This window comes from Osmerus eperlanus, chromosome 25 (assembly GCF_963692335.1).
Source record: "Osmerus eperlanus chromosome 25, fOsmEpe2.1, whole genome shotgun sequence".
In the NCBI taxonomy this organism is placed as follows: domain Eukaryota; kingdom Metazoa; phylum Chordata; class Actinopteri; order Osmeriformes; family Osmeridae; genus Osmerus; species Osmerus eperlanus.
This window is the reverse complement of record NC_085042.1, coordinates 3,113,344-3,140,755: the sequence shown is the minus strand read 5'-3', so window position 1 is coordinate 3,140,755 and position 27,412 is coordinate 3,113,344. Positions and strand designations below refer to the sequence as shown.

The following is a 27,412-nucleotide window of genomic DNA, read 5'->3' as shown; positions in this document are numbered from 1 at the left end:
GAGGGTTCCTGAGGACAGGGCTGAGAAAATAGAGCGTAGGTTCAGGGCCACCGTACTACATACGGAGGCCTACTTTGCCCCTCATCCAAGAACTGGAGGTTCGGCCCCCTGCGCCAGAATGGGGCGGGGCTTGAGCAATGAGGTAATCGGGGTAAACAGTAAAGATGGCGACGTCTGTAGCCGTAGAAGGGTCTTCAAGTATAAATGGGATTATTTCTGAGATCAAGAAACTGACAGACCTACCGGCTGAGTTGCTTGAATATATTTTGTGCTTCTCTGTCCTCAAACATGTCGACATTTGCAACGTGTCCTGCAGCTGCAAGCGGCTACACGACGTTTGCCATGGAAGGGGGAAGGTTTGGGAACACCAGTACAAACTCAGGTGAACTGACATCTGATTGATATCTGATAAATCACAGTTTCTGTTTGTTGGATTGCACCCAGACTCTGGAGAAGGTTTATATCTGCCAGATTTGATATTGCACAGTTAACAATTATTCTGTCTCAAAAAAGCATAGCATCCGTTTACAGTGAGCTTGCGTGTAAGCTGTCAAAACAGCATGCAGTGCCTAGGCTAACTATGCACATTCTGTTGATGCACCAAATTCCTCATCACGCCAGCCGAACGATCCTAGCAACTGTAGCACTCAATAGCTAGGAGCTATGGGCATTATCCTACTGGACTTGCTAATACAAATCTTAAACTTGAAATAGGACAACTGTTGTGTCGTTCATGACCAAAAGCGAAGTTATGTGACCTTGAATGCAGCAAATAAGTAAACTTCAAGTGCCTTCTCAGACCTAGGCTGAACTGCCGTACACGGTCGTCCTACTACCAGGCTGGCTAGCTAGCAGCGACTACTGTACTTAGCTGATTGCTTTCCTTTCGGTACTGTAGGGCAATGCAGCAGTTGTACTCGGTACTGGAACATCCCAAGGGGCATCTGCATATCTGCAGTATCTCGCCCACACCCGCTTGGGCAGGCAAGGATACAGTAAAAGGCCAGAGCTGCACGACCCCAGTTACATCTGTGTTCTTACCGAACCAGTTTAGTTGTTGCTCTACTCTGAATGGCTCTCAGTCTGGTGAGCATTGTTGTACACCGCACCATTGCAGATGTTAGATATGCAGCCATCCACTTCCTTAGCGCCGTTTGAGTTTTGATATGATAACGCTTACTGAGTCGGCATCTTTTCTACCCGTAGTTTTCGTGGTGATACCGCAACCGAAACAGCAGTGAACACCCTCCTCTTTACTGTTGATAATAGGTGGCCAAGGTTGCAGAAGTACTACCGCCATAACGAGTGCTGTGACTGGCTGAAGGAATACAGAACAAGACATACTGTCGGCTTGCAAATTAGAAGGACTGTTGTATCCATTTCCAAGCGGTTCTTCACCGAAGTCGTGAGTAATTCAATTTGTTGTTTGTGGGTGGCAAGGAGATTAGTGAGATAAGCAGAGTTCACACGTTCACAGTGTGTGTGTGTGGGTACTGTATGTGTGAGCATTTGCGTTTCAGATCTGTAATTGCGTGCCCTTGTCTGGTTAGCACTAACCCAGATATCTGTAACTCAGCCTTGCATTGGTCAGGTGCTGGGGGATAGCTTCGCTGAGATCGAGTCCCTCGGCGCACCAGAGCACTTCTGCGTTGACGAGCTGCTCTCCATTCTGAACACAGACAGGAGGTGAGAGCCGGACCTGGAACCGCCCAGTGGCACGAGACACACGAATCCCTTCTAAACCCCTGGAACAATGTAATATCTATTTCTATCTAACTCTCTTTGTCTCATACTCTGTCTCTCCCCCCCCCCTTCCTTTTGTCTGGTTCTCTCTTTCTCTCTGTCCTCTACCACTCCCCTTAAGTAAAAGCCTGACGTTGAAGTATTATGCCAAGAAGATCCTGTACTTCTTGAGACAGCAGACTATCCTGCGAAGTCTGAAGACCTTCCTGGAGCTGCCGCCTGAACAGCAGTCAGCGCTGGAGGGTGAGACAACGCGAGCCATTACTAAGCCATCACTAACCAATACTAACCATCACCATTACTAACCATCACTAACATTTACATTTAGTCATTTAGCAGACGCTCTTACAGTAAGAACAGGGACATTCCCCCCGAAGCAAGTAGGGTGAAGTGCCTTGCCCAAGGACGCAACGTAATTTGGCACGGCTGGGAATCGAACTGGCAACCTTCAGATTACTAGCCCGACTCCCTCACCGCTCAGCCATCTGACTCCCCTAACCACTACCATAGCTTACTATCACTAACCATCACTAACCACCACCATTACTAACCATATACTAACCACTAAGCACTATTAACCTAGCTGTGTGTGTGCGTGCGTGCACACACAGGTGTGTAATATTGTATAACACTGTAACAGCTGTGTGTGTTTCGTAAGTGTATAGCAATGTGTAACAAGTATGTGTGTGTGTGTGTGTTACAGGTGCCGTGTTAGTGGACCAGTACTGCAACCCTCTGGCTGATGTGTCTCTGGAGAGCATCTCATCCCAGCTGGATGAGATCACAGACAAGGTCCAGAAGATGCTGAAGATCAAGAACCCTTCCCACCCCAGCCTCAGGGCCGGCCCAGGTGGGTCTGGAGCAACACACATACACCTGTCACATGTTTCTATACACAAAACACGTGCTCACTCGCGAGCAGGCTGCAGCTGTTGTCTTAGAAGGCTGGAAAGTCTCTGTTTCTAGTTCAGGTTTTAAGTTTGTTAATCATTTTAAGAGTGCTGGAATTCTCTCTCCTGCTCTCCTGGGGTGTTCCATAGCGGGTTAACCCAAAGCCTAAATTGTTCTATATCTTCTTCTTTCTTAAAGATATCTTTTCTGCGTTGCTGCTTTATTGTGATGGTGACAGTGTAGAGGGACAGGAATTGTGTGTGTGTGTGTGTGTGTGTGTGTGTGTGTGTGTGTGTGTGTGTGTGTGTGATGCAGGAAATAACCCGGACTGGAATCAAACTCGGAGCCCCTGTGTTATGGCCTTAGCCTGTGTGGTACTTGCTGTACACGATGAGCCACCGGGTGTTTAAAGTGATGTAGAGACCGGCTAGAAAGAATATATAATTTCACAAGTTGCAGTGAAGCCCGATGATGCCTTTACCCATGTAACAGTGTGAGGATCTGTGTAACAGTGTGAGGGTCTGTTGACCCGTGTAGCATGTAACAGTGTGATGGTATGTGTAACATACAATGTGAGGGTATCCCTTCTCATGTAACAGTGTGAGGGTCTGTTTACCTATGTAACAGGGTGATGGTCTGTGTAACATATAACGGTGTGAGGGTCTCTCTTCCTGTGTAACATGTAACAGGGTGATGGTCTGTGTAACATATAACGGTGTGAGGGGTCTCTCTTCCTGTGTAACATGTAACAGGGTGATGGTCTGTGTATCTGTGTAACATATAACGGTGTGAGGGTCTCTCTTCCTGTGTAACATGTAACAGGGTGATGGTCTGTGTATCTGTGTAACGTATAACAATGTGAGGGTCTCTCTTCCAGGAAGCTGCTTCTCTGTGAAGGACCTGGAGCTCCAGAGACAGGCCGTGTTGGCTCTCAACTCCGTCCTGTTTGAGCAGCTACAGTACAAGGGCAACGAGTTTGACTACTACAACCCCCTCAACTCCTACATCCACCAGGTATGTCTTATCACAGCCCCATCAATCCCTACGAGAACCCAGACGTGCTGCAGTCGACTTTTGGGTTCAGGCTCACCTTTTGAACCTGTTGTTATAGATATTGTTTGTGTTGTTGATAAACCCTTGGGGACGTCTTGGTGACGTCTTCCCCAGGTGATACTGCGGCGTACAGGGATTCCCATCAGTCTCTCTGTGGTGTACCTGACATTGGCCAAGAGGCTGGGCGTGCACCTGGAACCGGTCAACTTCCCCAACCACTTCCTGCTCCGCTGGTGCCAGAAACAAGCAGGGTAAGTACAGCACAGGCTACTGAGATCAGAGGAGGAGTACCGTATTTTTCGGAGTATAAATCGCTCCGGAGTATAAGTCGCTCCGGAGTATAAGTCGCTCCGGAGTATAAGTCGCTCCGGAGTATAAGTCGCATCAGACAAAAAATGCGCCATGAAGAGGAAAAAAACATGTATAAGTCGCATTTATTTAGAAATGTATTTCACAAAATCCAAGACCAAGAACAGACATTTAATCTGGAAAGGCAAGTTATTCAACTACACAACAGCACACAGGACAACAGGCTGAATAGGTGTCCGGTATGTTAACGTCACACATTAACAGTTATTCAGCTACACACTAGCATTAAGAACATACCTGGGGGGCTGAATAGGCTAAATTAGCATAACAAGCTAGCAAGACCAACAAGCAAGTTACCGGTAAGCTAGTTCACCGAGCTCCCGATCTCGTTTCACATCACTGAATCCGTTGAACTCGTTGGTTCATGTCAGTCAGTATGAATTAACATTTAAAAGCATGTTAAATTATATATATTTTTGTGATATATAAGTCGCACCTGACTATAAGTCGCAGGACCAGCCAAACTATGAAAAAAAAAAGTGTGACTTATAGTCTGGAAAATACGGTACATGTAAATGAAGTGTTAAGTAGAAAACCTGGTTACGTGCTAAAAAAAAAAACTGCAGCCGATCGAAGCGAGCCTGACTCCAGACCATCCGCTGCTCGTAATGTCGTAAACGACGGTATTCGGCCAGTACTGGAGAAAGCTTGTCCCGTGTGCAGGAGCGGAGACATCTATGACTTTGTGTACATCGACGCCTTTGGGAGGGGCAAGCAGCTGACGGCCAAGGAGTGCGAGTACCTCATCGGTCACCAGGTGACGGCGGACTACTACAGCGCCATCAGCACAACGGAGGTCCTGCTGCGCATGGTGGGAAACCTGCTGAACATCGGCAAGAGAGGGTGAGAGTCGGGGTGGGGCTGAGTTGGGGTGGGGTTTGGGTCAGGGCGTCTCAGAACGGTAGGCAAGAGAGGGTGAGAGTCCAAGGTGGGGTTGGGTCAGGGTTGAGGTTGAGGTTGGGGTTGGGGTCAGGGCGTATCAGAACAGTAGGCAAGAAAGGGTTGTGTTCGTGGTCAGGATGGATGAGAACAGTTGGCAGGAGAGGGTGAGAGTCGGAGGTTGGGGTCAGGGTTGTGATTGTGGTCGGGGTGAATTGGAACAGTACTGAACATCTGAAACTGTGTCAGGGTGAACGACGACAGTGGTCTGGGGAGGGTAAGGGTTGGAGTGGACTGGATTGGATCAAAAGGTCAATATTCCTCAACAGTGATGGATGAATAGATCGATTGATTGAAGTCTAATAAACTGACATGTCTTAACGCAGCACTTGCTGGCCTGGGATAGTGTATGTTTACACCGTGTGTGTGTGTGTCTTGACCATACTCTGCGGTGTGTGTTGCAGTGAGGGGAATGAGAAGTCGTACCAACTCCTGAGGGACTCTCTGGACCTGTACCTCAGCATCAACCCAGACAACGTCCAGTATCTCCTACTGCAGGCTCGCCTCTACTTCCATCTGGGAATCTGGCCAGAGAAGGTACACATACATATTTGTATACCTATTCGAAGTAAGCTTTTTCGTATAAAAACGTCATTGTAGTCGTGTTTTTTTGCTTATGGATACAACTACACCCGTAGAGATGGATTGTAAACACTAGTAGCTCCCTCTCTTAGTCCATATCTGAGTCAGTCTCTCTCCTGGTCTATAACTGGCAGTCTACCCCCTGGTTCAAATGGACTCCGTCTGTCATCTGGTTTAGACGGACCCGGTCTAATCTCCTGGTTAAAACGGTTGTGTGTGTCGCTGTTCCCTCGCAGGTGCTGGACATCCTGCAGCACATCCAGGCGTTGGACCCGTCCCAGCACGGTGCGGTGGGCTACCTGGTGCAGCACACCCTGGAGCACATCCAGCACAAGAAGCACCCGGCGGAGCCGGAGGTGAAGCAGCGCGGCGCCCCGGAGCACCTGGACGTCCAGTTCTCCGTAGGCCTCATCATGAAGCACAAGAGGTGAAGGGGGGGAGGAGAGGGTGTGGAGGGAGAGGTGGGGGGGGGGGGGGTTAGAGGAGGGAGACGGGGGGAAGGTGGAGGGGGAGGGGTGGAGGTGGCGACACCCACGTCTGCACGCAGCTCTGTAATCCCCCCTCCCACACACAGACACACAGACGTCCCCATATCTCTAAACCTCGTCGTCGTCCCCGTCGTCCCCAGATCGGGCTACAATTGTGTCATCTATGGCTGGGACCCCAAGTGCACCATGAGCCAGGAGTGGATCACCACCATGAGGGTTAACCAGCTGCCCAGCGGACCCAACCAGCCCTTCTACAACGTTCTGGTGCAGGACGGGACCTGTCGCTACGCCGCCCAGGGTACGACCAACCCTAACCCTTAACTCCTAACCCCAGCCCGAACTAATGTCTTTGTATGCCTCCAGGTCGTGTACAACCCGCATTCCTTAACTGTTATACATAGCCCTAACCAACCAGCCCCTTATACAAAAAGTTTTTGTTTGTGTTTTATTTACGTTTAACGTTCGGGCAGGATGCCGAGCTCTGCAGCGCTACAATATAGGTTTCGCCTATAGAGGAAAAGAGCCTTGTATGAGTCAGCTCTCAAGTCTTATTGAAAGGGTATTCATATCCTAAATTCCGTTCAAATTGACTTTTATTCAACTATTCTTGAAAAGTCGAGACAATGATCAAAAACATGAACCTGTCACCCCCCCCCCCCCCCCCCCGCCCACGATGAGGTACATCTGTATTGACGACCTGGTTGTTCCTGTCTCCGTCCAGAGAACCTGGAGCCCCACTCGGCCCCTCTGGAAATAGGGCACCCGGAGGTGGGCCGCTACTTCTCCCAGTTCTGCGAGTCCCACTACGTAGCCAACGAGGACCTGCAGACGCGCTACCCAGACGACACGGTGGAGACCCTGGGCACCGTGGCCCAGCTCTACCACAGACCCAGTCCCGGGCACCACAGTGCTGCCACAGAACCAAACAGCCACCTGGCCATGCCCGTGTAGCCTGGTCCCTCCACACACACACACACACGTCCCATTCAGTCCCATGACATCAGTGTCTTGTCCCCTTAACCATCCGGAATGCTACAATACATGGATGACCACCTTACCCTCGCCTGCCAAAGCCAGTAAAAGCCATGACCCCCCCCTCTAATCCTACTCCAGACTACCCTGGGGAGTAGAACTGTTTCTTCACTGAAAAAAAGAAAAAAACACATCATGGAATACAAACTTACCGAATAATTTCTGTCAGTACGTTCTAATCACAAATTCATGCACTTATGAAAGTCTTAACTTTCGCATTTTTAGTGTTAACTTTTTTTGTGTATATTTAATAGTAAAATGTGGTAGAGGATCTAAGGGCTCATGGATGGGTCATGAGCTGTTAAAACGAAAACACACACTATGACTTGAAACAGGAATGAATCATGAATTTTTGAAGAAAAGAAAATATTAAAATGTTTCAAGATGTTTCATGTGTCTTTATTTATAGTCTGACAAAGATTTCGAAATGTTTGACACATTTCGAACATTTCTCATTTGTGTTGAATCACTGCGGGTTTTTGATAGATGGGGAAATCGATTTTGTATGAGCAAATAACTCGTGTTCTGGTCGCACAAGTAAAAAAGTAAATCAGACTATAATGAACTTCCTTAAAATGTACAGTATTCAGAGTTAAGGACGTGGAGATTAAATCGGCCCCCGGGAAACTAGAATAGCTCGTTGGGATACAGGTCGAATTGACTTCCTTACAGACAAAAAAGAAGGCGAAACTTGACAGGTGTGACGGCAGTTCAGCATATCAGTCAGTCGACGCTCCAGAAAGTGCGCTTCACTCCGAATGACCGTAATGGGAGCTTCTCAGTCAACACGCATTGAAGACGAATTCCAGGATTTAGCCGATCAAACTGGATGTGAGTCATTTATTGTATTGCTTCTTGATAGCCTGCACTTCTTTGCCTGTATGTTATGAAAAAAGAAAGCTGAAAGTTAATGGATAGTAAAGTGGGCGTGGGGGTACCGCTGTGAAAGATCAAAGATTGACGCCTGCTGTACATTGTTACCGTATTTTCTCTCGATCTTCTGTGAGGTAAAATGTATATGTTTTCCAGATACAGTTAAAAAGGGTCATAACGTATCCGACAATCAATTGTGTACCTCATCGAATAATCGTCAGAGTAAAACTGTTTATTAAGGCAATGCCAACAGTAAAGTGACCAGAGTCCCTCTTTCTGGGTGAAATCCGTGGTTTTCTTTTCCGTTCGATCTTGGACCAGTATCTAATCTTCTGCTGCATCATAAACATTCCCCAGCAGGGTCAAAGGTTGTCCTTACAAAACCCCTGTAACATGATTGACAGAAGTATAGCATACAACATTTCTATTGTATTATAATTCCACAAATGGGCCAAAACAGAGGTAGAGGCTAGGGCACATGTGAAGGTCTGGTTATTAGACGGTTAGAGAATAATCCGTTCTCATAGTCAACGTATTGCATGCAAGAGAGATGGGCAGAAGAAAAGAACTGAGCGACTTTGACAAGGCCCAAACTGTGATGACCAGATGACTGTGGCAAGGCTCGTGGGGTGCTATCGGTCAGCACTGGTGAGTACCTAGCGAGAGTCGTTCAAGGAGGGACAAATCACAGGCCAGCGACTGGGAAGAGAGAGCACCAATATGCAAACATCACATCACACATTTTGGCTCATCGGTGTATATATTATATTATATATTTCTTGTTTTTAGGGATGTTTTGGAACTTTTTGGACCCAAAGCTGACCCTGTACGGTCAGTTATGCTGTTTACAACCAGTCGCTAAAAACAACTAAAGTCAAAACTAGTCACAGGCTATAATAAGCCTACAATTGAGCAATGTGTACTCACTGTCTGACAGAAAACCTATAATTAGTGAGCATTGCTACTGTTATGCTCTTGCTGCAAGTGTTCATCTGCTTACAAATACAAAGAATCGTTGCCTCACGAACACACCCATAGAGCACACACGTCTGATCTGAAAACGATGACAGCAGCCAAACCATGACTGTCCTCAACAAACACGCAAACTGTTTTTCCAAAAACTGGTGCACTTGACAGCTTTAGAGAAGAGGGTTAGGGTTAGAAGTGAGCCAGCTAAAGTCTCCTGACGTGACCGTGCAGGAGATGGGTGTGTGAGGTGTGGTGTTTGGGGGTGCGTCCGAAACCCTTTGAGAATGTATGGCTGCTAAGGATCTCCGGGTGTCAAGCAGGGTTTCCAGGAAATGTAGGCAGAACAGGTTTCACCTGCATGGGGCTCGGGTCAGCGTAGACTCCACCTTCTGAATGCCAAAGCTCTGCATCTTGGAAATGGATACAAGGTTTTGAGAATTGTTGTGTTGAAAACACCTACTGAAGTAATTTAGGTCATGAAATGAAACAGCAAGTGAATGATTGACAGATACCCTTTGAAATGTAATGAAACCGCATCAGCTAAGGCTGTTTCCTTATCCGTTAGTTGATATGATTGTGTTCACACTCCTGCTTGTTGAATTAGCCATATTTGATCACTTATGAAACCAGATAGGTAAATCTATCATCATAAAGGCCCTCTAGCTATGAGACACAGCAACAACAACAAAACATGTAGCTCGTAAAATACCTCTCTTCAAGTCATTTTTCCGTTTACATTTTCTGTGTTCACACCGCTAAGATAACTGCACTGTTTGTTTTCAGTCTCTCTGGAGCAGATTGTCAACCTTCACAAGAGATTTAAACAACTGAGTGAGAACGAGGAAACGATCAGGTAACTCCCCTTGTGGACCTTAACTAACACTGCTGACAGTCCATCAGGCTGGACGACACTGTTTCCAAAAGGCACAACATACACACACACTCACACACACTGTTGTCAGTCATCCTGGGAATATGCTCTGGTGTAACAGTAGATGACACATTCTCTTGCTTTAAAAAGCCACACATTCCTTTTCTTTAAAAAGCAACAGCAGACAATGTTGCCCTATGACAATACACAAGACGTTATATCAGAAGAATCTACCAGGTCTTATATCCCCAGCCTCTACCAGACCTTATATCCCTCTTAGCCCCATGACATATGGGGCTGGGGATATAAGGTCTGGTAGAGGCTGGGGATATAAGGTCTGGTAGAGGCTGGGGATATAAGGTCTGGTAGAGGCTGGGGATATAAGGCCTGGTAGAGGCTAAGAGGGATATAAGGTCTGGTAGAGGCTGGGGACATAAGGCCTGGTAGAGGCTAGGGATATAAGGTCTGGTAGAGGCTAAGAGGGATATAACGTCTGGTAGAGGCTGGGGACATAAGGCCTGGTAGAGGCTAGGGATATAAGGTCTGGTAGAGGCTGGGGGTATAAGGTCTGGTAGAGGCTGGGGATATAAGACCTGGTAGAGGCTGAGATATAAGGTCTGGTAGAGGCTGGGGATATAAGGTCTGGTAGAGGCTGGGGATATAAGGCCTGGTAGAGGCTGGGGATATAAGGTATGGTAGAGGCTGGGGATATAAGACCTGGTAGAGGCTGGGATATAAGGTCTGGTAGAGGCTGGGGATATAAGGTCTGGTAGAGGCTGGGGATATAAGGTCTGGTAGAGGCTGGGGATATAAGGCCTGGTAGAGGCTGGGGATATAAGGTCTGGTAGAGGCTGGGGATATAAGGTCTGGTAGAGGCTGGGGATATAAGACCTGGTAGAGGCTGGGGATATAAGGCCTGGGAGAGGCTGGGGATATAAGGTCTGGTAGAGGCTGGGGATATAAGGTCTGGTAGAGGCTGGGGATATAAGACCTGGTAGAGGCTGGGGATATAAGGCCTGGGAGACGCTGGGGATATAAGGTCTGGTAGAGGCTGGGGATATAAGGCCTGGTAGAGGCTGGGGATATAAGGCCTGGGAGAGAGTCCCTGAAAAGAGCTTTCCCTGTGCTATAAACCCAAATGCAAATAATGGTATTTAATCATATCAACGAAGATATGATATCAGTCTCTGTCAACCTACAAACATTTTCTGAACCCATCTCTCATTTCATCAGTAGGGAGAACTTGGAGAGAATCCCTGCCTTGGAGGACAACCCAATCCGGGCTCAGATTATTGAAGCCTTTTTTGATAAAAGGTTAGCACCACCTAAAGGGCTTGATTTGACTTTCCACACACTGCCATTTCTCTTTTCTGGTGGGATTAATTACTTTTGCAAAAATGTAATCCTTCAACTCTAATTATCTGCACTGTTTCCAAGTAAGCATTGTACATTTCTCACCTTATCTGGGCTCTTTTTAAAATAGTTTCGATTCTTGTCTATTCTTTGTCTATACTTTTTTGGGGGTCTGTAAATAACCTACGCTAGATAATCTGTGTGTGTTGGTGTGTGTGTGTGCCGTAGGAACCTGCGCCAGGACGCCGCAGGCTCCCTCCAGGAGATCGGCTTTGCAGAATTCCTCATGGTGATGTCACACTTCCGTCCGCTGCCCCCAAAGGTCATGACCCCTGAGGAGAGGGAGCACCTGAGGAGGAAGAAGCTACGCTGTGAGTAGGAGGCACCCTCACACCTGCACCCCTCCACCATGAGTTCAACACCGCAGGGCGTTTTGTCAACACATCCAATCTTGTTGGTATATCTTTACAATGTCACAGAGGGCTTCACTAAAATGCTGGGGTCAGCCCCCCTAACCGACCTAAACATCCATCTTCTTGTGCTGTCATGAGCAAATACAGGGATATATGTCATGAAAATGTTTGTCGTCGTCACCAATTTTTAAATGCTGTCGTGGATTGGGTCTATAAGGTACAGCAATTCGAACCTGAGATCTCTGGATCCGCGGTCAAACGCTCTAACCACTGAGCGACACCCATCTCCGGCGTCCTGTTTTCCTGCTTTCAGTACAGCTCAGTCTAGACGAGGCTGGAAGTGAAACCAGCTTCATCCCAGCGGCGCCTCAGAACACAACAAACTCTTAATCCACCCATCGAGTCATCCGGTCTGTATCCTGTGTTGTCCCTCCTTCCCTCCTGCTGATGGACAGTTCCCGGGGAGGTTGCGGGGGCCAGGCCCATGCAGGATTGCTCGGACCAGGCCCAAACAGTTCAGCATTTGTGAACTAAATGGCAACACTGAACGGACGGAAGAATTGACCTCTTGTTTCCTCCGCAGTCCTGTTCAACATGCACGACACGGACAACGATGGCACCATCACTCTGGAGGAGTACAGGAAGGTAGGCGACAAACAAACGACGCGATACACAAACTCTGCTCGCGTCAACATCGCTACTGGGGGTCTTAGCTAGGGTTGTCCCAGGGGACCGCAGGGACACGCCCGGGGTCGTGGTGCCAATTCATGCTGCCGTGTCTGTTGTCCAGGTGGTGGAAGACATGCTGTCTAAGAGTGGAGATATGGGGCTTCAAACCGCCGAAGCCATCACAGACGCGGCCATGTTGGAAGTGTCGAAAATCAACGAGAGTCACATGGTAGGATGTTAACACAGTAATCACAGAGGAAGTGGAAGTATTGTTGACGGGCTACGGTCTGGGACCTGTGGACGTTCCACGTTTTCTCATGCATGTTTCTAACGATCCCAATGTTTTTTTGTTCGAAGGGTCCCGATGAGGTCTATGACAGGATCACCTTCGAGCATTTCTTAGAGGTTCGTTCTTGCGAGCAGTCTCGTCGTTCCTTTGCTACAGTGTTGAATCCAACTGATGTTGTCTCATTCTTCCCGCAGATTCTGAAAAGTCTTGAAATCGAATCGAAGATGCACATCCGTTTTTTAAACATGGACACTACAACTATTCGTTGTGGAAAATGAGATTCTCTTTCTTAACCCTCGTGCTGCCTTCGGGTCACATGACCCAAAGGTTCATAACGAACCATCGTTGTGTTTACCCAATACAAAAACAAATTAAAATAACTTTCTTTTAACCTTTGCAATGTGGGGGGTCTGAGACAGCCCAACGGTTAAAAGAAAATGCTTCACTTTGTCTTTGTATGCGGTAAATCTGTCGCAATACGACGGTGGGTCACAATGACTGATGGGTCAGAATGACCCGAAGATAACACAAGGGTTAAAGAGACTTATTTTCTGTATGTAGCAAAAAAAAAGCTCTTCATTGAGAAGATGCCAAATACTTTAACATATGTTAATGTTATATACGTTCATGTAACTATACAATATGGTTCAGATATTGATTAGTGTTGTACTAATGAACAATATGAAAATACTTTTAATAACTCTATAAAATAACTAGGTTTTGGCACCTATATCAATAACCCCAGCCAATCTTGTGCATGACCTTATATGTGACCTTATATCTGAAAAAAAGACTCTGAATAACTAAATCTAATTGAAGATTTAACTTGAAATACATTTAAAAGCATTTGCACTCATTTATAAGTGAATAAATAATTGTGTGACTAACATTGATGTGACTGTCGTGATTTATTTGCAAACTGATTTTTATATAACTGTCAGGTGATGTTGTTGACGCTGAACTCATACACCCAGTATAATCCAGTCTTGGTTCAACTCTGCCTCAATGGGTTGTAAAACTAAAATCTCATGTCCACCGTGACAGACAACACGACTAAAATAGAGCTAAATCAACTTATTTACATACATTTTCATATAAAAGTTCCCATTAAAAATGTAAAGTATGGATGGAGTTCATGGATCCAGATGATCCCAGGGTCACGTGAACAGTGTGAGCTAGCTTACAGCCAGGTCAGGGTTCAGTGAGAAGGGTGTGACCCAGACAGTATGTCGTAGGGAACGGCCAGGCCGATGTTGTAGTTATACCCCGAGGACTCTGCGTAGTTGGACCTGCAGATGGGCAGAACGTGCTCCTGGGAAACGGAGTCTTCAGAGAAGTCGTAGTGGCAGATGACTCCTCTGTGTCTGACATGAGGATGAACACAAAGGAAGTATGTTAAAGATACAACCACAACTTCATAAAGAAGAGGAGGGGCTAATAGAGATGGGTAGGGGCTGAGAGATATGGGGAGGGGATAATAGAGATGGGTAGGGGCTGAGAGATATGGGGAGGGGATAATAGAGTTGGCTAGGGGCTGAGAGAGATAGGTAGGGGCTACTACAGATGGGGAGGGGCTAATAGAGATGGGGAGGGGCTAATAGAGATGGGTAGGGGCTGAGAGAGATGGAGAGGGGCTAATAGAGTTGGCTAGGGGCTGAGAGAGATAGGTAGGGGCTACTACAGATGGGGAGGGGCTAATAGAGATGGGGAGGGGCTAATAGAGATGGGGAGGGGCTAATAGAGATGGGTAGGGGCTAATAGAGATGGGGAGGGGCTAATAGAGATGGGGAGGGGCTAAAGAGGGCCAGTCACCTGCGGTGGGCTGTCAGGTCGTCGTCGGTGATGCAGGCGCCCCGTGGAGACTTCTCGTCTGGGATGTTGGCCGTTACCAAGGTGCTGGTGGTGAAGCGCACATGTCTGACTGGGTGCCTGCGGGGGTCAGGGTCAATTCATCATCTCCCAGAAAGAAATGTGTCCAGGTACTGTACTGTATCATCATGAGATAGAGGTGCACCACAGAATAGCCAGAATTGATCCTGTAGGTGCTATTAATAGGTATTATCTACACTGTACACATATACATATTGGGTAGAGCACACAGTCACTGATTGGTCTATCTAAACCGCCCGGAGACGGAGCTCACCTGTTGTGCATCTCCCACAGCTTGGCGCCCATCCTCATCTCCCAGACACAGACCAATCCCTCGCCTCCGCCACTCACTATCTTCCAATCATCTGCCAGCACAGAGGTCACGCCCATGTGGTGGGCGTAGAGTGACGCCACAGAGGATCCGGTGCGCAGGTCAAATACCCTCACCCTGAAAACGGGAGAGGAACCATTCCGTTTAGCCTATTAATCAATAGGCTCAATCAAATCAATGAATTAATCAATCGATCAAATGAGCATGTGAGTGCAGGACGTGGAAAAAATTTATGAACTGGAGGGTTAAAACGTCCATTGAAACATCCATCTTGTCTGATAGTGTGTGCTTGCAACAAAGGAAACACAATAACAGATCTAAACTGCTGGTATACGGCAAGCCAAACAAAGAGAGGTTACCCCAGCAACAGCTGGTGACATTGAGCGTCTTTCGCGAACGATCATATCTGTCGTAAACAAACATTTAATCACTCGAGCCCCCCCCCCCATATCACTCACCAAACCGAAAGCGGCGCCCCCCCCCCCACAGACACACACACAGCCTCTCCAGCTGATTAAACGCACCTTCCAATGCCTTCATTAAAACAAGAGGGAGGGTTGCCGGAGGCTGGTTTCATGAGGCACACATGCCCAATAGCCCAGAGCTCCATCTGTTCTGACGGGGTGTGTTCCTGGGCCCCTCTGCCGCCAGAAGATGACTCCATCCAGGCAGAAGCTTCCCCCAAAAAAGTTCATTACCAAAATCCAATTCATTTGGTGGGAGAGGTGGGGTGGGAGGGCTAGACTTCATTTGCGTTTTTGATGGATAAAGGAAAAAGGGCTCTGTGGCTAAATAAGCATTAGCATACAGCAGTTAGCCGCGATGCAGAGCGTCTAGACGCCTCAGAGGAACTGTGAGGTGCCAGGGTTTCCCCTCACAGCAGAGATTAAGACCCGCCGACACAGACAGGACATCCATCTCAGCCTGGACTGTGCTACGTGTCGCCAAGCTTCCGGTAAACAAACGACCATCCATCCATCAGCACCGCCGTTTACCGCTGGAGCTTTCGCCAGTGATGCCACTGGAAGGGACACGGCCAGTGTCAATGTCCAACTTCCTGTCACCTGTCCTCTTAACGGCGGGCGGCCGAGACACCTGGAGGTGGCGCCCTCTGTCCTTCTCTCTCTCTCTCTCTCTCTCTCTCTCTCTCTCTCTCTCTCTCTCTCTCTCTCTCTCTCTCTCTCTCTCTCTCTCTCTCTCTCTCTCTCTCTCTCTCTCTCTCTCTCTCTCTCTCTCTCTCTCTCTCTCTCTCTCTCTCTCTCTCTCTCTCTCTCTCTCTCTCTCTCTCTCTCTCTCTCTCTCTCTCTCTCTCTCTCTCTCTCTCTCTCTCTCTCTCTCTCTCTCTCGCTCTGGAAGAAGAGAGCAGCTTGTTTGGAGGGGAGTTGGAACTGTGTTGGGCCCTGGCCCACGGTCAAGGAGACACTCAAACCACAAACTTTACACACAAAAGGTTAGTCTCGCAAAGAAGAAATCAATTCCAAGGATTCAATTTTGTTTTTTTTTGGCCCAAAACATGTCGGACATGTTTTTCTTCTCCAATGTGTAGTTTTAGTGGCGAGGTGGAGGATGGCTGGCTGTCTCCTGAAGAGCCTGCTCTACCACCGGGGATGAAAGGCACAGTGAGAGATGCCTTTATGTGCCCAAGTTTCATCTTGAACCTGCCAACTCCTACCCCGACAGCCAGACACCGCTGAGGAGAATGGCACACTGTGTGTGTGTGGCTCTCTCTTTCTCTTTGTGTGACTTTTTCTCATTCAGGATGCCAAGCTGCAGATGTGAGAAGTGGTGTGTGTTGGTCTGCTCTGTATTTGTGTGTGTTAGTGTGTGTGTGTGTGTGTGTGTGTTTGCAAAACGATCCCGCTGGACAGGGTTGCTTTGTCTGACAGCTACCAAATCCCGTTGTATCCCACAGAAAAAGCCCCCAGGTGCTCTTACACACACACACACACGCACGCATGCACACACACACACTCAAACAAACCAATTAGCCCTACCCCTCCAGTGTCTTTCAGAAGCTGTATGGGTGCATTTTCTTTCAAGGTGAGCTAGACGAAAGTGTAAAAACACAGTTTCATTTGGACTGTTTTACTGCAGCTATTCTCTGCTGGCTCTTAGCTAGGCGGCCCAGATCCTCTCTGCTGTGTGGCTGTCGGTTATGGAGCACGGAGGTGCACAGTGTTCCTGTCAAAACAGCTTCTGGCAACACTAGGTTGAGTTCAAATGGGTCTTTGTCAGCCTCTGTGTGTGTGTCTCTTTGTCGGTGTGTGTGCGCGCGCGCGTGTGTGAGAGAGCGCTTGAGAGTGTGTGTGAGCGTGTGTGTGCGCGTGTGTGTGAGAGTGTGCTTGAGAGAGTGTGTGTGTGTGTGTGTGAGTGTGCTTGAGAGTGTGTGTGTGTGTGTGTGTGTATGTGTGTGTGCGGCAGTAGCAGCAGCTTCCCCCATACCTGCGGTCCTTGTTCCCGCAGGTGAGCAGGTGAGAAGCTTGCTCTCCCAGGCAGATGCAGGTGAAGTCCCCCGCGGAGCTGCCCACGCGCACCTCCGCCTGGCCGGTCTCCAGGCGGTACACCTGCACCTGCACACACAAACACACAACTTTACTGACCCTCGTCGCAACAGGACAGGTCACTGACATGGCCAGACTGTATGGCAGGGTAGGTTACGTTTTTGCAAACTTAGCCATTTTTGCTAGAGTTCGAAAGGATTCAAACCAAAATAACCCACCCCAAAGTCACTCCTCCAAAAAACATGAACGTAATGCCTGTCTACTGCCAAGAGGTAGCTAGACAGACAAGTCCAATCATTGCATTCGGTCTAAATGCCGTCCAATCATGAGTGTTACATTACCTACCATGCCTTTAACTCGAGGGCTCTGATCCCAAAAGTGTTCAACTCACTTGAGTGCCCATACACTTACACAGGACTGGATACCACAGCAACAGACACAACTCAGAGACAGTTGTAGTGCCTGACTGTCTGAAGAGAAAAGTCACAGCATGGACCTAGCAGGTAGCCGGAAACAGAAGCAGCCTCTCTCTCTCTCACACACGCACGCACACACACCCTCGTGTTTGCTTGTTCCATCACTCAGCTCTCTTTGACTTACGGACCCAGAGCAGAGATGAAGCTACTGAATAATTCACAGCGTTATCAATCCCCCAAGCTACCTTTCAGAAGTGTGGCCAGTTAATGGACCTCCGAGGGTCGCGCTGCTAACTAACTGCAGGCTGACATCCTCTAATCAGATGCCCCCCCCCCCACCCCCCCCCTCCCTCAGCACTCATACAGCCTGTCTGCAGCCTGGGAGCTGACCACAAGCACTTCAGTTCTGAAGCCACCGTCTCGTATAACGAACGCACCGCAAATATTCGACGCGGACGTACGGCTTCCTCATTGAACGTTTACTCTTCTCGCCGTTGAAGATAATACTGTAATGTCATACACACAGTGTAATGTTGATCACTGTTGACATGCCATTTTACGTGGAGTATCATCGCATCGGTGCAAAATCGGTAAAAGGGGGGGGGGGGGGGGGGTTCAGGATAACAAATGAGCATGTGAAGCGAAGTTTGCTTTGTTGTCTCTCGGTGACAAAAAAACTTTCTTGAAACGGGGGAACATGACGTCATGTAGAGCTGCTCTTATTGGTTGATCGGCGACAGCCGTTATCTCCGAGATGGAACGTCTCACAGCCGGTCTGGCAAAACAGTCAACAAATAATGAAAGTGAAGGATACAGAAATGAACAGGGCAGGAGGAAGACCCACCAACAGATGTGAGAGAGGACTGGATGGAGAGAGAGAAGGGGTGGAAAATAGGGAGAAAGAAAAATGGTCGAGAGAGAGAGAAAGAGAGAGACAGAGGGTGAGAAAGAGAAGGACGGAGAGAGAGAGAAAAGAGAGGGAATGGTAGGGAGAGAAAGAGACAGGAAAAAGGAGGGAGAAAGAAAGAGACAGAGAGATAGAGATAGAAAGAGAGCAACAGAGAGAGAGGGAGAAAGAGAGAGACGGAGAGAGAGAAACAGAGAGGAAGACAGAGAGAGACAGAGAGACAGAGGGCAAGAAAGAGAGACGGAGAGACGGAGAGAGAGAAAAGAGAGCGACGTAGGGAGACAAAGAGACAGGGAAAAGGAGGGAGAGAGAAAGAGACAGAGGGAGACAGAGAGAGAAAGAGAGCGACAGAGAGAGCGAGGGAGACAGAGAGAGACAGAGAGAAATAGAGAGGGAGAGAGACAGAGAGAGAGAGACAGAGAGAGACGGAGAGAGGAGGGGACATGATGTAAGGTTTGTCTGGGAGCCAGACGTGGAGTGTCTGTAGCCAGGCCAGTCCTAATGGTGAGGTGCCCCGGAGCGACGCCAACATCCCACACTGGACTCTGAAATGACAGCTTGATGTGATTAGAACCGGGGAGGGAGGGGGGACAACTAAAACGGTTTGGGGGGGGTTTCGATGAATCACCTTCGTTTTGGGAGGGTACTTGAATTAGCAGGCGGTCCAAAGCAGTCATTATGGTGAGGCGCTGTCGTCGATAGAGACGGCGCACTCTCATTAACAGAGCAGTGATCAGTGTGTTATCTTAATACAATCCCATTCTGCATCGTTATATATTTATGTTCCGTGTTTTCGACACATGTAGGCGAATGCAAACTAGATGCGAGGTTTCATTTGATTTTCTTACTGAGCTGAGGATACCGTTCTAACATGGATGAAGTATAAAAGCCTTTCACACAAGGTATTGTTACCTTAATCAGAAGGAATTATGTTTGTCTGTGTGTGTGGGGGTGTTTGCATGTTTGTGTGTGTTTGTGTGTGTGCGTGTGCGTGTGCGTGTGCGTGGGTGTGTGTGTGTGTGTGTGTGTGTGTGGATATGGTGCCCAGTGAGCAGATGCCCCGCTGCCCCAGGTCTGCTGGCAGGGGACAGGACTGGTAATGAGAACCTGGAGACACACTCTGACCATGGCACACCCACACACACACACACACACACGCACACACACACACATGCACTCACAAGCCCACACGCACTCACACAAACGCACAGGCACACATGCACTCACTCGCACACACAAATAAACCTAGATCCACAGACAGAATGACAGCACGCACAATTAAACACAGAGAGCAACAAAGGCTAGCCTCAAACCTAAGACTGAAGCTGTAAACAAAACAGCAGTACTGAATGCAGGCACACAGGTACAGCTTTGTAGGTAAGCTTTGCTTTCCAGCCCCCAAAAAATTAAAAAACGTGCCATACATTTGACATGTTTTTGTTATGCGTTTAATCAGATTTCAACAGAAATCCACACTACATTGCGGCAGTTGACTCTGGCATGAAGAGGAGAGATTTTCCTGGTTGCCACCTCAGTCTTCTTTGACAGGTTTTAATTAGACATATGCCCCCTCTCTTGTTCAACACTACAACACCACTCCGACTCACTAGATTTTGCTGGCAACTTTTACTTCCTCTTCACAGTATGAAATTGATGTCAAATACGAGACGTAGACTTGTTAGGCGGATTGAAGCCTGTGGGGGCTTTTACATTTAATGAGATCAAATTTGGATTTCATCAAACGTGAGAATCATAAATTGGCATCATTTGGAGATTCGGAGCCGGGCAAAGCAGGCCATTCAACTTCAACTGAGGTCATATTTGTGGTTTCTACTGCAACAACCTTGTTCTCTGCGACTGACTACCAGCATAGCTAAGTGCTGCTTCAGCGCTACCTCTGTCACCGTAATGGAATGATGTCACAGGGCTGGCACTGCCAAGGGCCTGTCCAAAACGCAGACAGAGAGAGAGACACAGAGAGGGAGAGGGAGAGAGAGAGAGAGAGAGAGAGAGAGAGAGAGAGAGAGAGAGAGAGAGAGAGCATGAGAACAAGATGGAGTGAAAAAGAGAGGGGAAACAGAGCACGCGAGAGAGAGAGAGAGAGAGAGAGAGAGAGAGAGAGAGAGAGAGAGAGAGAGAGAGAGAGAGGGACAGAGGATGACAGAGGGAGACAGAGAGAGAGAGAGAAAGAGGACAGAGGGAGAACGGCCACTCCTTAGTCACTTGTCGAACTTCCCTTTCCCAGATCCGTGCGGGAGACAAAACATCCCAACCCAGCGAAGCAGTGCGGAGGCGGGACGAGTCTTGGCTTGAAGTACCCTGACAATCAGGAGGACTGACGACTGACTGAGAACTTCATCCATCCAAATTCACCTACCTCCCCGCAGTCCCTCGTCTCCAGACTGTGATGTTAAGTAGGCTAAATAAAGCCACAATCCCCCACAGGAGTTAGGGTCCTTAGAAACATCCCGTAATTAGAAACAAACATGGGCTTCTTTGGGAGTCAGAGACGATGGGATTTAACTAAGGGCTAATTATCTCCATGCCCAAGAAGAGCTGGGACACTGTCCTAGTCCCCTAGTCCTCTCCCCAGTCCCCCTAGTCCTCTCCCCAGTCCCCCTAGTCCTCTCCCCAGTCCCCCTAGTCCTCTCACCAGTCCCCCTAGTCCACTAGTCCTATCAAGATCATGATACCTCCTCATGCCCCTTGAGCCCATAACACCCCTGACAACTTCTCCACACAAAACACTCACACCTGTACCAGGGAATACACTCACACCTGTACCAGGGAATACACTCACACCTGTACCAGTACCAGGGAATACATTCACACCTGTACCTGTACCAGGGAATACACTCACACCTGTACCAGTACCAGGGAATACACTCACACCTGTACCTGTACCAGGGAATACACTCACACCTGTACCTGTACCAGGGAATACACTCACACCTGTACCTGTACCAGGGAATACACTCACACCTGTACCTGTACCAGGGAATACACTCACACCTGTACCTGTACCAGGGAATACACTCACACCTGTACCAGGGAATACACTCACACCTGTACTTGTACCAGGGAATACACTCACACCTGTACCAGGGAATACACTGATTGTGCTAAGATTTACACAGGGGTTATTTATGGGAAGTTTATTGGAGGGATATTGCACTTTGTATTGCACTTTTTATGTCAAACTATGCAGTGTTTTGAATGCTCTAAACAGAATTTTGTTGTTTTCTATGACAATGACAAATAAATAAATATATTGAACATTGAACACTCACACCTGTACCTGTACCAGGGAATACATTCCCACCTGTACCTGTACCAGGGAATACATTCACACCTGTACCTGTACCAGGAAATACACTCACACCTGTACCAGGGAATACACTCACACCTGTACCTGTACCAGGGAATACACTCACACCTGTACCTGTACCAGGGAATACACTCACACATGTACCTGTACCAGGGAATACACTCACACCTGTACCAGTACCAGGGAATACACTCACACCTGTACCTGTACCAGGGAATACACTCACACCTGTACCTGTACCAGGGAATACACTCACACCTGTACCTGTACCAGGGAATACACTCCTACCTGAATTGTCGTCGAGTGAATCCGTACAAACTACATCAACCAACCTTGTTGCCTCCATCGTGCATGGCCCAGCCACTGCTCTTGAGGCCCAGTGCAGCCTGGGAGTTGGAGGCGTCCAGGCAGGTGACGGGGTGTCCATAGACACAGTGGAGGAGGCGCGGGTCGGCGTGCCGGGAGGACAGCGTGAACGCGCTGTCGTCGGCTGACAGGACAGCCAGGGGCTGCTCTCTCTGCCCTGGCACCAGCACCACACGCTCCACCTAACACACACACACACTTGGAATAAGTCTTCAATGTAGCAGTAGCTGCTGTAGTAGTAGCAGCTGAATGCTAACTGTGGCTAAATGCTAAATCCCCAAGCCTGTGCTAGTAGTGGAACTCACAGGCTTGGGAAGCCGAGCCTGGACCAGGGTCCTCCAGTAGCCACGCTGGTCAGGCTGGTCCAGACGGACATCCACCCCAGTGGCGGAGGCCAGGGTGGGGCTGTCTGGGCTCAGGGCCAGGGCGTGCACCCTCCCCACGCTCTGGTAGTGAAAGACGGGCTCCCCTCCAGTCTCAGCGCTCCACACCTCCACGCAGTCTACACAGGGGAAGGAGTATGGATAAGCACTGCGAACCAGGGAACCATAACTCTGTGTTAAATCAATAATGACAACATTTGAATATGTTTCAATGCCAGATGTAAAACAGGAACAACTTCTCTCAGAGAGTATCAATCCAGTCATATGGAAGAACACTATATTTATGTGTTCTAACAGTTTGAATCGATGTAGTATCACTCATGTGTAAAGGTGTTATTTGTGGTTGTCCGGTCAGACTGACCGTCCAGGTAAGCGGCGGCGGCCAGGGTCCGGTTGACCTGGACGAGGGTGACCTGAGGCCTGGGAGCGGCGGTGCAGGCCAGGGAGCGAGGCCTCAGGTAGGAGGCTCCGCAGTCCCAGTGCAGCGTGTCCCACAGCCGGACGTCCCCCGAGGTGTACCTGAGGGACGCGCACACACACACACACGCGCGCGCATGAGTGTATTTACCTAACCCACCAACCTCTCTCTCTCTCCCCGGTGAGCGGGCTTGGGTTATAGCTCTGTGTGATGCCAATGGGACTTCCACAGACAGAATCACAACTCACACCCCCCCACCACCACCACCACCACCACCTCCAGCCCCTTTTCCCCACTACACACTCTGAGCAGGCATCTGCTCCCCAGTCTGAGGTAGAAGGTGAGAGAAGGGGGGAGAGAGAGAGTGAGAGAGACACCAGCAGCCAGGGCAACGTCGGAGGCAGCGACACCCCAGCTGACATCAAGGCTGTCGTGATAACAGGAAGTCAACGAGAGGAAGCTCTTGCCTAACGCACCGTGTCCGTGCCAACAAAAGACAGGCTACGTGTCAGCTGACATCACGACTTCAGACTTAATTCAAATGTATCTCAGTGACGAGATAAACAAGGCTAAACAAGCCGACGGGCTTTGCTGTGACCAGACAAAGGTCAAGCAGAGGCCGGAACACTGACAGAGGTCATTTAGGAGTGGAGCGAGTCAATGTGCATGGCCCGAGCAACATCGCCATGTCACTTCAGTCACCCTGCAGCTCAACTCCAGTTTAGGCAAATCTTACCCAGCCACCACAAAGTTGTCGCAGGAACTGACATCACACAGTATTTTCCCCAGCTCAAACTGCAGCTGGCTGATGGATCCCACCCGGTTCTGCGGACAGGAATAAGAAACGTAGTTTTGTCACTGAAACCACAGATATCCCCATTTTTTTTTATTAACATACAACAAGAAACATGTTCCCCTGACTGACACTAAAAAGCCCGTTGTTATCCTAGCATGCCTTAGCTAGCTTCCCTGGACTCACCTTCCAGTTAGAGCAGACCGTGTGGTCAGAGAGTTTGCAGTCTCGGAGGGTGCTCTTCCAGGAGGGGGAGTCGGACACGCTGGCCTCTCTGTGATAGCCCTCCTTCTGGCACAGCTTGTACCACAGCACACTGTCCTCTGCTAGACACCCCCACGCCTTGCTCACCTGCCCCGGGCATTGAAGTAAACGAAACGTTGGTGAGAACCTTCAGGTGAGAGAACAGAAACCGCTCTGGAACGGAGCGTTTTCAGTCTTTACCTGGGCGCATCGTCCAAGCTCAGTCCGGTTCAGGTACCGGAATATCTTCAGCGCTAACTCGTACGGTAGCTCCACGTCAAAGAATGGAATGTCATTTACTTCATTCTGTAGAAAACAAAGTGTGTGTGTGTTTTGTATAATACCCAGATTAAATCCAAGGCACTATTTTATGAAACACTGTTACCTGATAATAGTTAGATGGGTGCGCAGTGATATGTGACTTGTGTGTAGAACTTAACGGTGAACAGTGAAGCCACGTTAACTGGGGCGTCAGGTGGCTGTGCGGTGAGGGAACTGGCAAGAAGGTTACCAGTTCGATTCCCGGCCGTGCCAAATGACGTTGTGTCCTTGGGCAAGGCACTTCACCCTACTTGCCTCGGGGAGAATGTCCCTGTACTTACTGTAAGTCGCTCTGGATAAGAGCGTCTGCTAAATGACTAAATGTAAATGTTCCTGTATGGTTAACCATGAATTAATGCGTCTTATTACTTTTGTTATGGTAAATATACAACAGTATGTGTGGGGTGGGGGGTAGGTGGGTGGTGGTAAGAGGCGCTATACAGATAAAACAAGACTGCTCCTATAAGCGCAGTTCATAATTAGACAACAACCTCGTTAATGTCATCCATCATAATCATCCTACCAGGTCTTGAATGAACTGGTCCACTAGTTTCTCGCTCTTCTTGACTTTGCTCTGTGGTTGTGTTGGCATAGAGTTTTTCTCACGCTGGGATTGCCTCTTCCTTCGCATCCTCTCCTCATGAATCCTGTCCATCAAAGGACTCGTCCTTCCATGCAGCAAGCCCTCAGCTATCGACACATACTGGGGCTGGTCCTTGGAAGTTTTGCCAGCCGAGGATGACAGCCCACCGTCGTTCCCCGGTAATGATGGCGACCTCGGACTACTTTCCTTGATGCTGCTCCGTTGTGGAGATTCAGTGTAAGCATCATGCCTACCTGTTTCTGGTTGACTTCTGCTTTGAGAGAAATCTTCAAAATAACTATTTTTACAGTCCTTCCGACTTGGCTGAAGCTTATCTCTAGGCGCAGGGGAGTCCGAATGGTTGCTTTTACTCGTCAGTTCTTGCTTCCAACTCTCTCTGAAAGCTAACAATTCATCTTCCGCCATGATTTAGATGCAAACATAACAATACCAGCATTGATTTGAACGCAGCTTCTTGTAAACAGTAAATCCTTAGGTTGGGGATATTGCAAACAATGGAGAGTTTATAAGTTACGCTGCTTGAAAACAACACTAAAGAGACAAATTAACCGAAGCAGTCCTAAAGCAAAAATAGTCCGACTTGGCTTCGTTCATAAATAACTTCGTTCCGCCTATTTAAATTCCGCAGTCTTTATTATAAGGGCAGCGTTTCCACATTTTGATTCATAGGCCTATGAATATTGTGTTTAAACAAATATAATAAGCGAGACACAAAAAAATTGAAAAGTCTTCAAATGTAAGGGCTGCTATGGTGGTGTTGCTGGTTGCACATTTCCGAAAAACGTTTTCCTCGAAAGCTATCCCATGTCTGATATTTCAATGATAGTGCTACAATGATTTAGGAAGTAGGGACATAAATTAAAATAATTTATTATATCTCAAAAAATGTCAAATTCAGTTGCATCACATAATTCGGCATAACTACCTTTAAACATGGGTTAAACATTTAGAAATCTACATGTTTGACCCAAATAGAAAGAATATCTATTTTTGTAAAGTTATTTTGTCTTAAAAATACATTATAACTATAATACATAGCGGCCCGAAAACATCACCATAACTCAAACGTGTTGACTTTCATAACTACTGTGGTCTAAATTGTGAAACTCCCTTCGGAGGCCAGCAACGAGAGGAGCGTTTCAAGAGTTAATGATTATTTCTCTCTTTTGGGAAAAGATGATGTAAACCACCACACCATGTGACACTTTAATGAATAATACAGTACATAGCGAGAGAGGGAGAGAGAGAGAGAGAGAGAGAGAGAGAGAGAGAGAGAGAGAGAGAGAGAGAGAGAGAGAGAGAGAGAGAGAGAGAGAGAGAAGAGGGAGAAAGAGAGAGAGCCACAACAAGAGTTCAGATTTGATCCGAACAGCAAGGGGATCATATTCCAGGAGACTGAAGAGAGAGTGGACAGGGACATTAAACAACTCCCGTGGTTCGGTAAACATGTGCTGGCTGCCGATAGATCAGTCGTTATCTTTGACCGGCGACTCAGTCTGTGCCCAAGTACCATCACCGTGCTCCGTGACACAGGCAGCCGCTTTCCGACTGAGGCGGATCGGAGACCAGTTGGAGAAAAGCTGGACCATTGGGAACCGAAGATCGAAAGAGACCATGGAGTTACATGGACCGTTACACTTGAACAGCTTCGTGCACACAGCAATACACATCACTGTCCTCATCCTCTGCATGACAAAGCGACACCTGTAGGCGCAAGTTCTCACGACGGTGAAACCAGCAACAGGTACGCATTACAGGTGTTCATGATATAGACTAAAGACTGTCTGCACACTGGAGTAATACAGTATATTGCATTGCAATGGTCTGGTCTGGACTGAGAGATGTGTTGGCTTGTTGGTAGATTATGTTTTATAGTGAAAGCAAAATGCTTCAACAAAAACGGATTTATTCATGTACATTGAAACTCTTTAAAACATTGATCCAACACAGATGGCGCCTTCAGCATTCCATCCCGGAGACGTGGGGGTGTCCGAATATTTGGATCAGGACAAAGAGCTTCTGTCCAGCGGGCTATGGTGCACTCACCTGGAGACAGAACCGCTTCAGGCATCGGGAGAAATCCGTTTGGGAACAAGAAATAATCTTTGAACTATTCCTTTGTCAAGCAAACGACGATAGTGCTTTGACAGAGGTGAGACTGGCCCAATATTTAATTCACTTACTGTCATTGGATGATGACGGCATGGTTTGGGTGTGAAACAATGTTGACAAATTGTACTCAAATCAGTCGAGCCACTCACGCATTAAGGCTATAGCTCCTTCTCTAGGTGATGTCATTGTCCCCAGACGTCCGCGAGGGGAAAATCTTACGAGTAAAGCCTTGGCACGCAACTCTAAAGGCCACTTGACTGAAAAATTCTATATTGATTTAATATAA

General features: G+C 48.0%; 3 protein-coding genes across 6 annotated transcripts in view; 2 read left to right on the top strand and 1 right to left on the bottom strand.

Moving 5' to 3' along the window:
* Positions 1–141: 141 nt before the first annotated feature.
* fbxo21 (F-box protein 21) lies at positions 142–7,484 on the top strand. The gene is made up of 12 exons (XM_062451111.1): positions 142–382; positions 1,270–1,405; positions 1,577–1,686; positions 1,865–1,986; positions 2,447–2,593; positions 3,512–3,648; positions 3,802–3,938; positions 4,720–4,899; positions 5,400–5,532; positions 5,814–6,004; positions 6,206–6,363; positions 6,787–7,484. Exons 1-12 carry the CDS (start codon positions 165–167, stop codon positions 7,014–7,016), a joined length of 1,899 nt encoding a protein of 632 aa, XP_062307095.1. The 5' UTR covers positions 142–164; the 3' UTR covers positions 7,017–7,484.
* Positions 7,485–7,764: 280 nt separating this feature from the next.
* tesca (tescalcin a) overlaps positions 7,765–27,412 on the top strand; it is a 109,193-nt gene continuing 89,545 nt past the window's right edge. Inside the window, exons 1-9 of one of the 4 annotated variants that reach the window (XM_062451128.1) lie at positions 7,765–7,928; positions 9,723–9,792; positions 11,044–11,124; positions 11,392–11,534; positions 12,160–12,221; positions 12,367–12,474; positions 12,603–12,650; positions 12,729–12,818; positions 13,064–13,423. In XM_062451128.1, the coding sequence (XP_062307112.1) occupies positions 7,856–7,928; positions 9,723–9,792; positions 11,044–11,124; positions 11,392–11,534; positions 12,160–12,221; positions 12,367–12,474; positions 12,603–12,650; positions 12,729–12,812 (669 nt within the window). In that variant the 5' untranslated portion in view covers positions 7,765–7,855 and the 3' untranslated portion in view covers positions 12,813–12,818; positions 13,064–13,423. Of the gene's footprint in view, positions 7,929–9,722; positions 9,793–11,043; positions 11,125–11,391; positions 11,535–12,159; positions 12,222–12,366; positions 12,475–12,602; positions 12,651–12,728; positions 13,424–27,412 lie in introns of those variants that run through there. The other 3 variants (XM_062451126.1, XM_062451127.1, XM_062451125.1) reach the window with 3 other exon arrangements.
* On the bottom strand, positions 13,343–25,582 carry fbxw8 (F-box and WD repeat domain containing 8). The gene is made up of 11 exons (XM_062451110.1): positions 24,934–25,582; positions 24,291–24,395; positions 24,033–24,197; positions 23,790–23,878; positions 22,997–23,154; positions 22,558–22,754; positions 22,219–22,434; positions 17,177–17,304; positions 14,678–14,851; positions 14,347–14,463; positions 13,343–13,898 (listed from the first exon to the last, which is right to left on the bottom strand). The coding sequence occupies exons 1-11, from the start codon at positions 25,417–25,419 to the stop codon at positions 13,733–13,735; spliced, it is 2,001 nt and encodes a 666-aa protein (XP_062307094.1). The 5' UTR covers positions 25,420–25,582; the 3' UTR covers positions 13,343–13,732.

Bases quoted from the DNA above. Each gene is read 5' to 3' on its own strand.
- fbxo21 (XM_062451111.1), top strand. From the start codon at position 165: ATGGCGACGTCTGTAGCCGTAGAAGGGTCTTCAAGTATAAATGGGATT. The intron at 1,987-2,446 runs GTGAGACAACGC...TGTGTGTTACAG, and splicing joins ACAGCAGTCAGCGCTGGAGG to GTGCCGTGTTAGTGGACCAG. The intron at 4,900-5,399 runs GTGAGAGTCGGG...TGTGTGTTGCAG, and splicing joins CTGAACATCGGCAAGAGAGG to TGAGGGGAATGAGAAGTCGT.
- fbxw8 (XM_062451110.1), bottom strand. From the start codon at position 25,419: ATGGCGGAAGATGAATTGTTAGCTTTCAGAGAGAGTTGGAAGCAAGAA. The intron at 23,879-24,032 runs GTGAGTCCAGGG...TCCTGTCCGCAG, and splicing joins CGGTCTGCTCTAACTGGAAG to AACCGGGTGGGATCCATCAG. The intron at 23,155-23,789 runs GTAAGATTTGCC...CGCGTCCCTCAG, and splicing joins GACAACTTTGTGGTGGCTGG to GTACACCTCGGGGGACGTCC.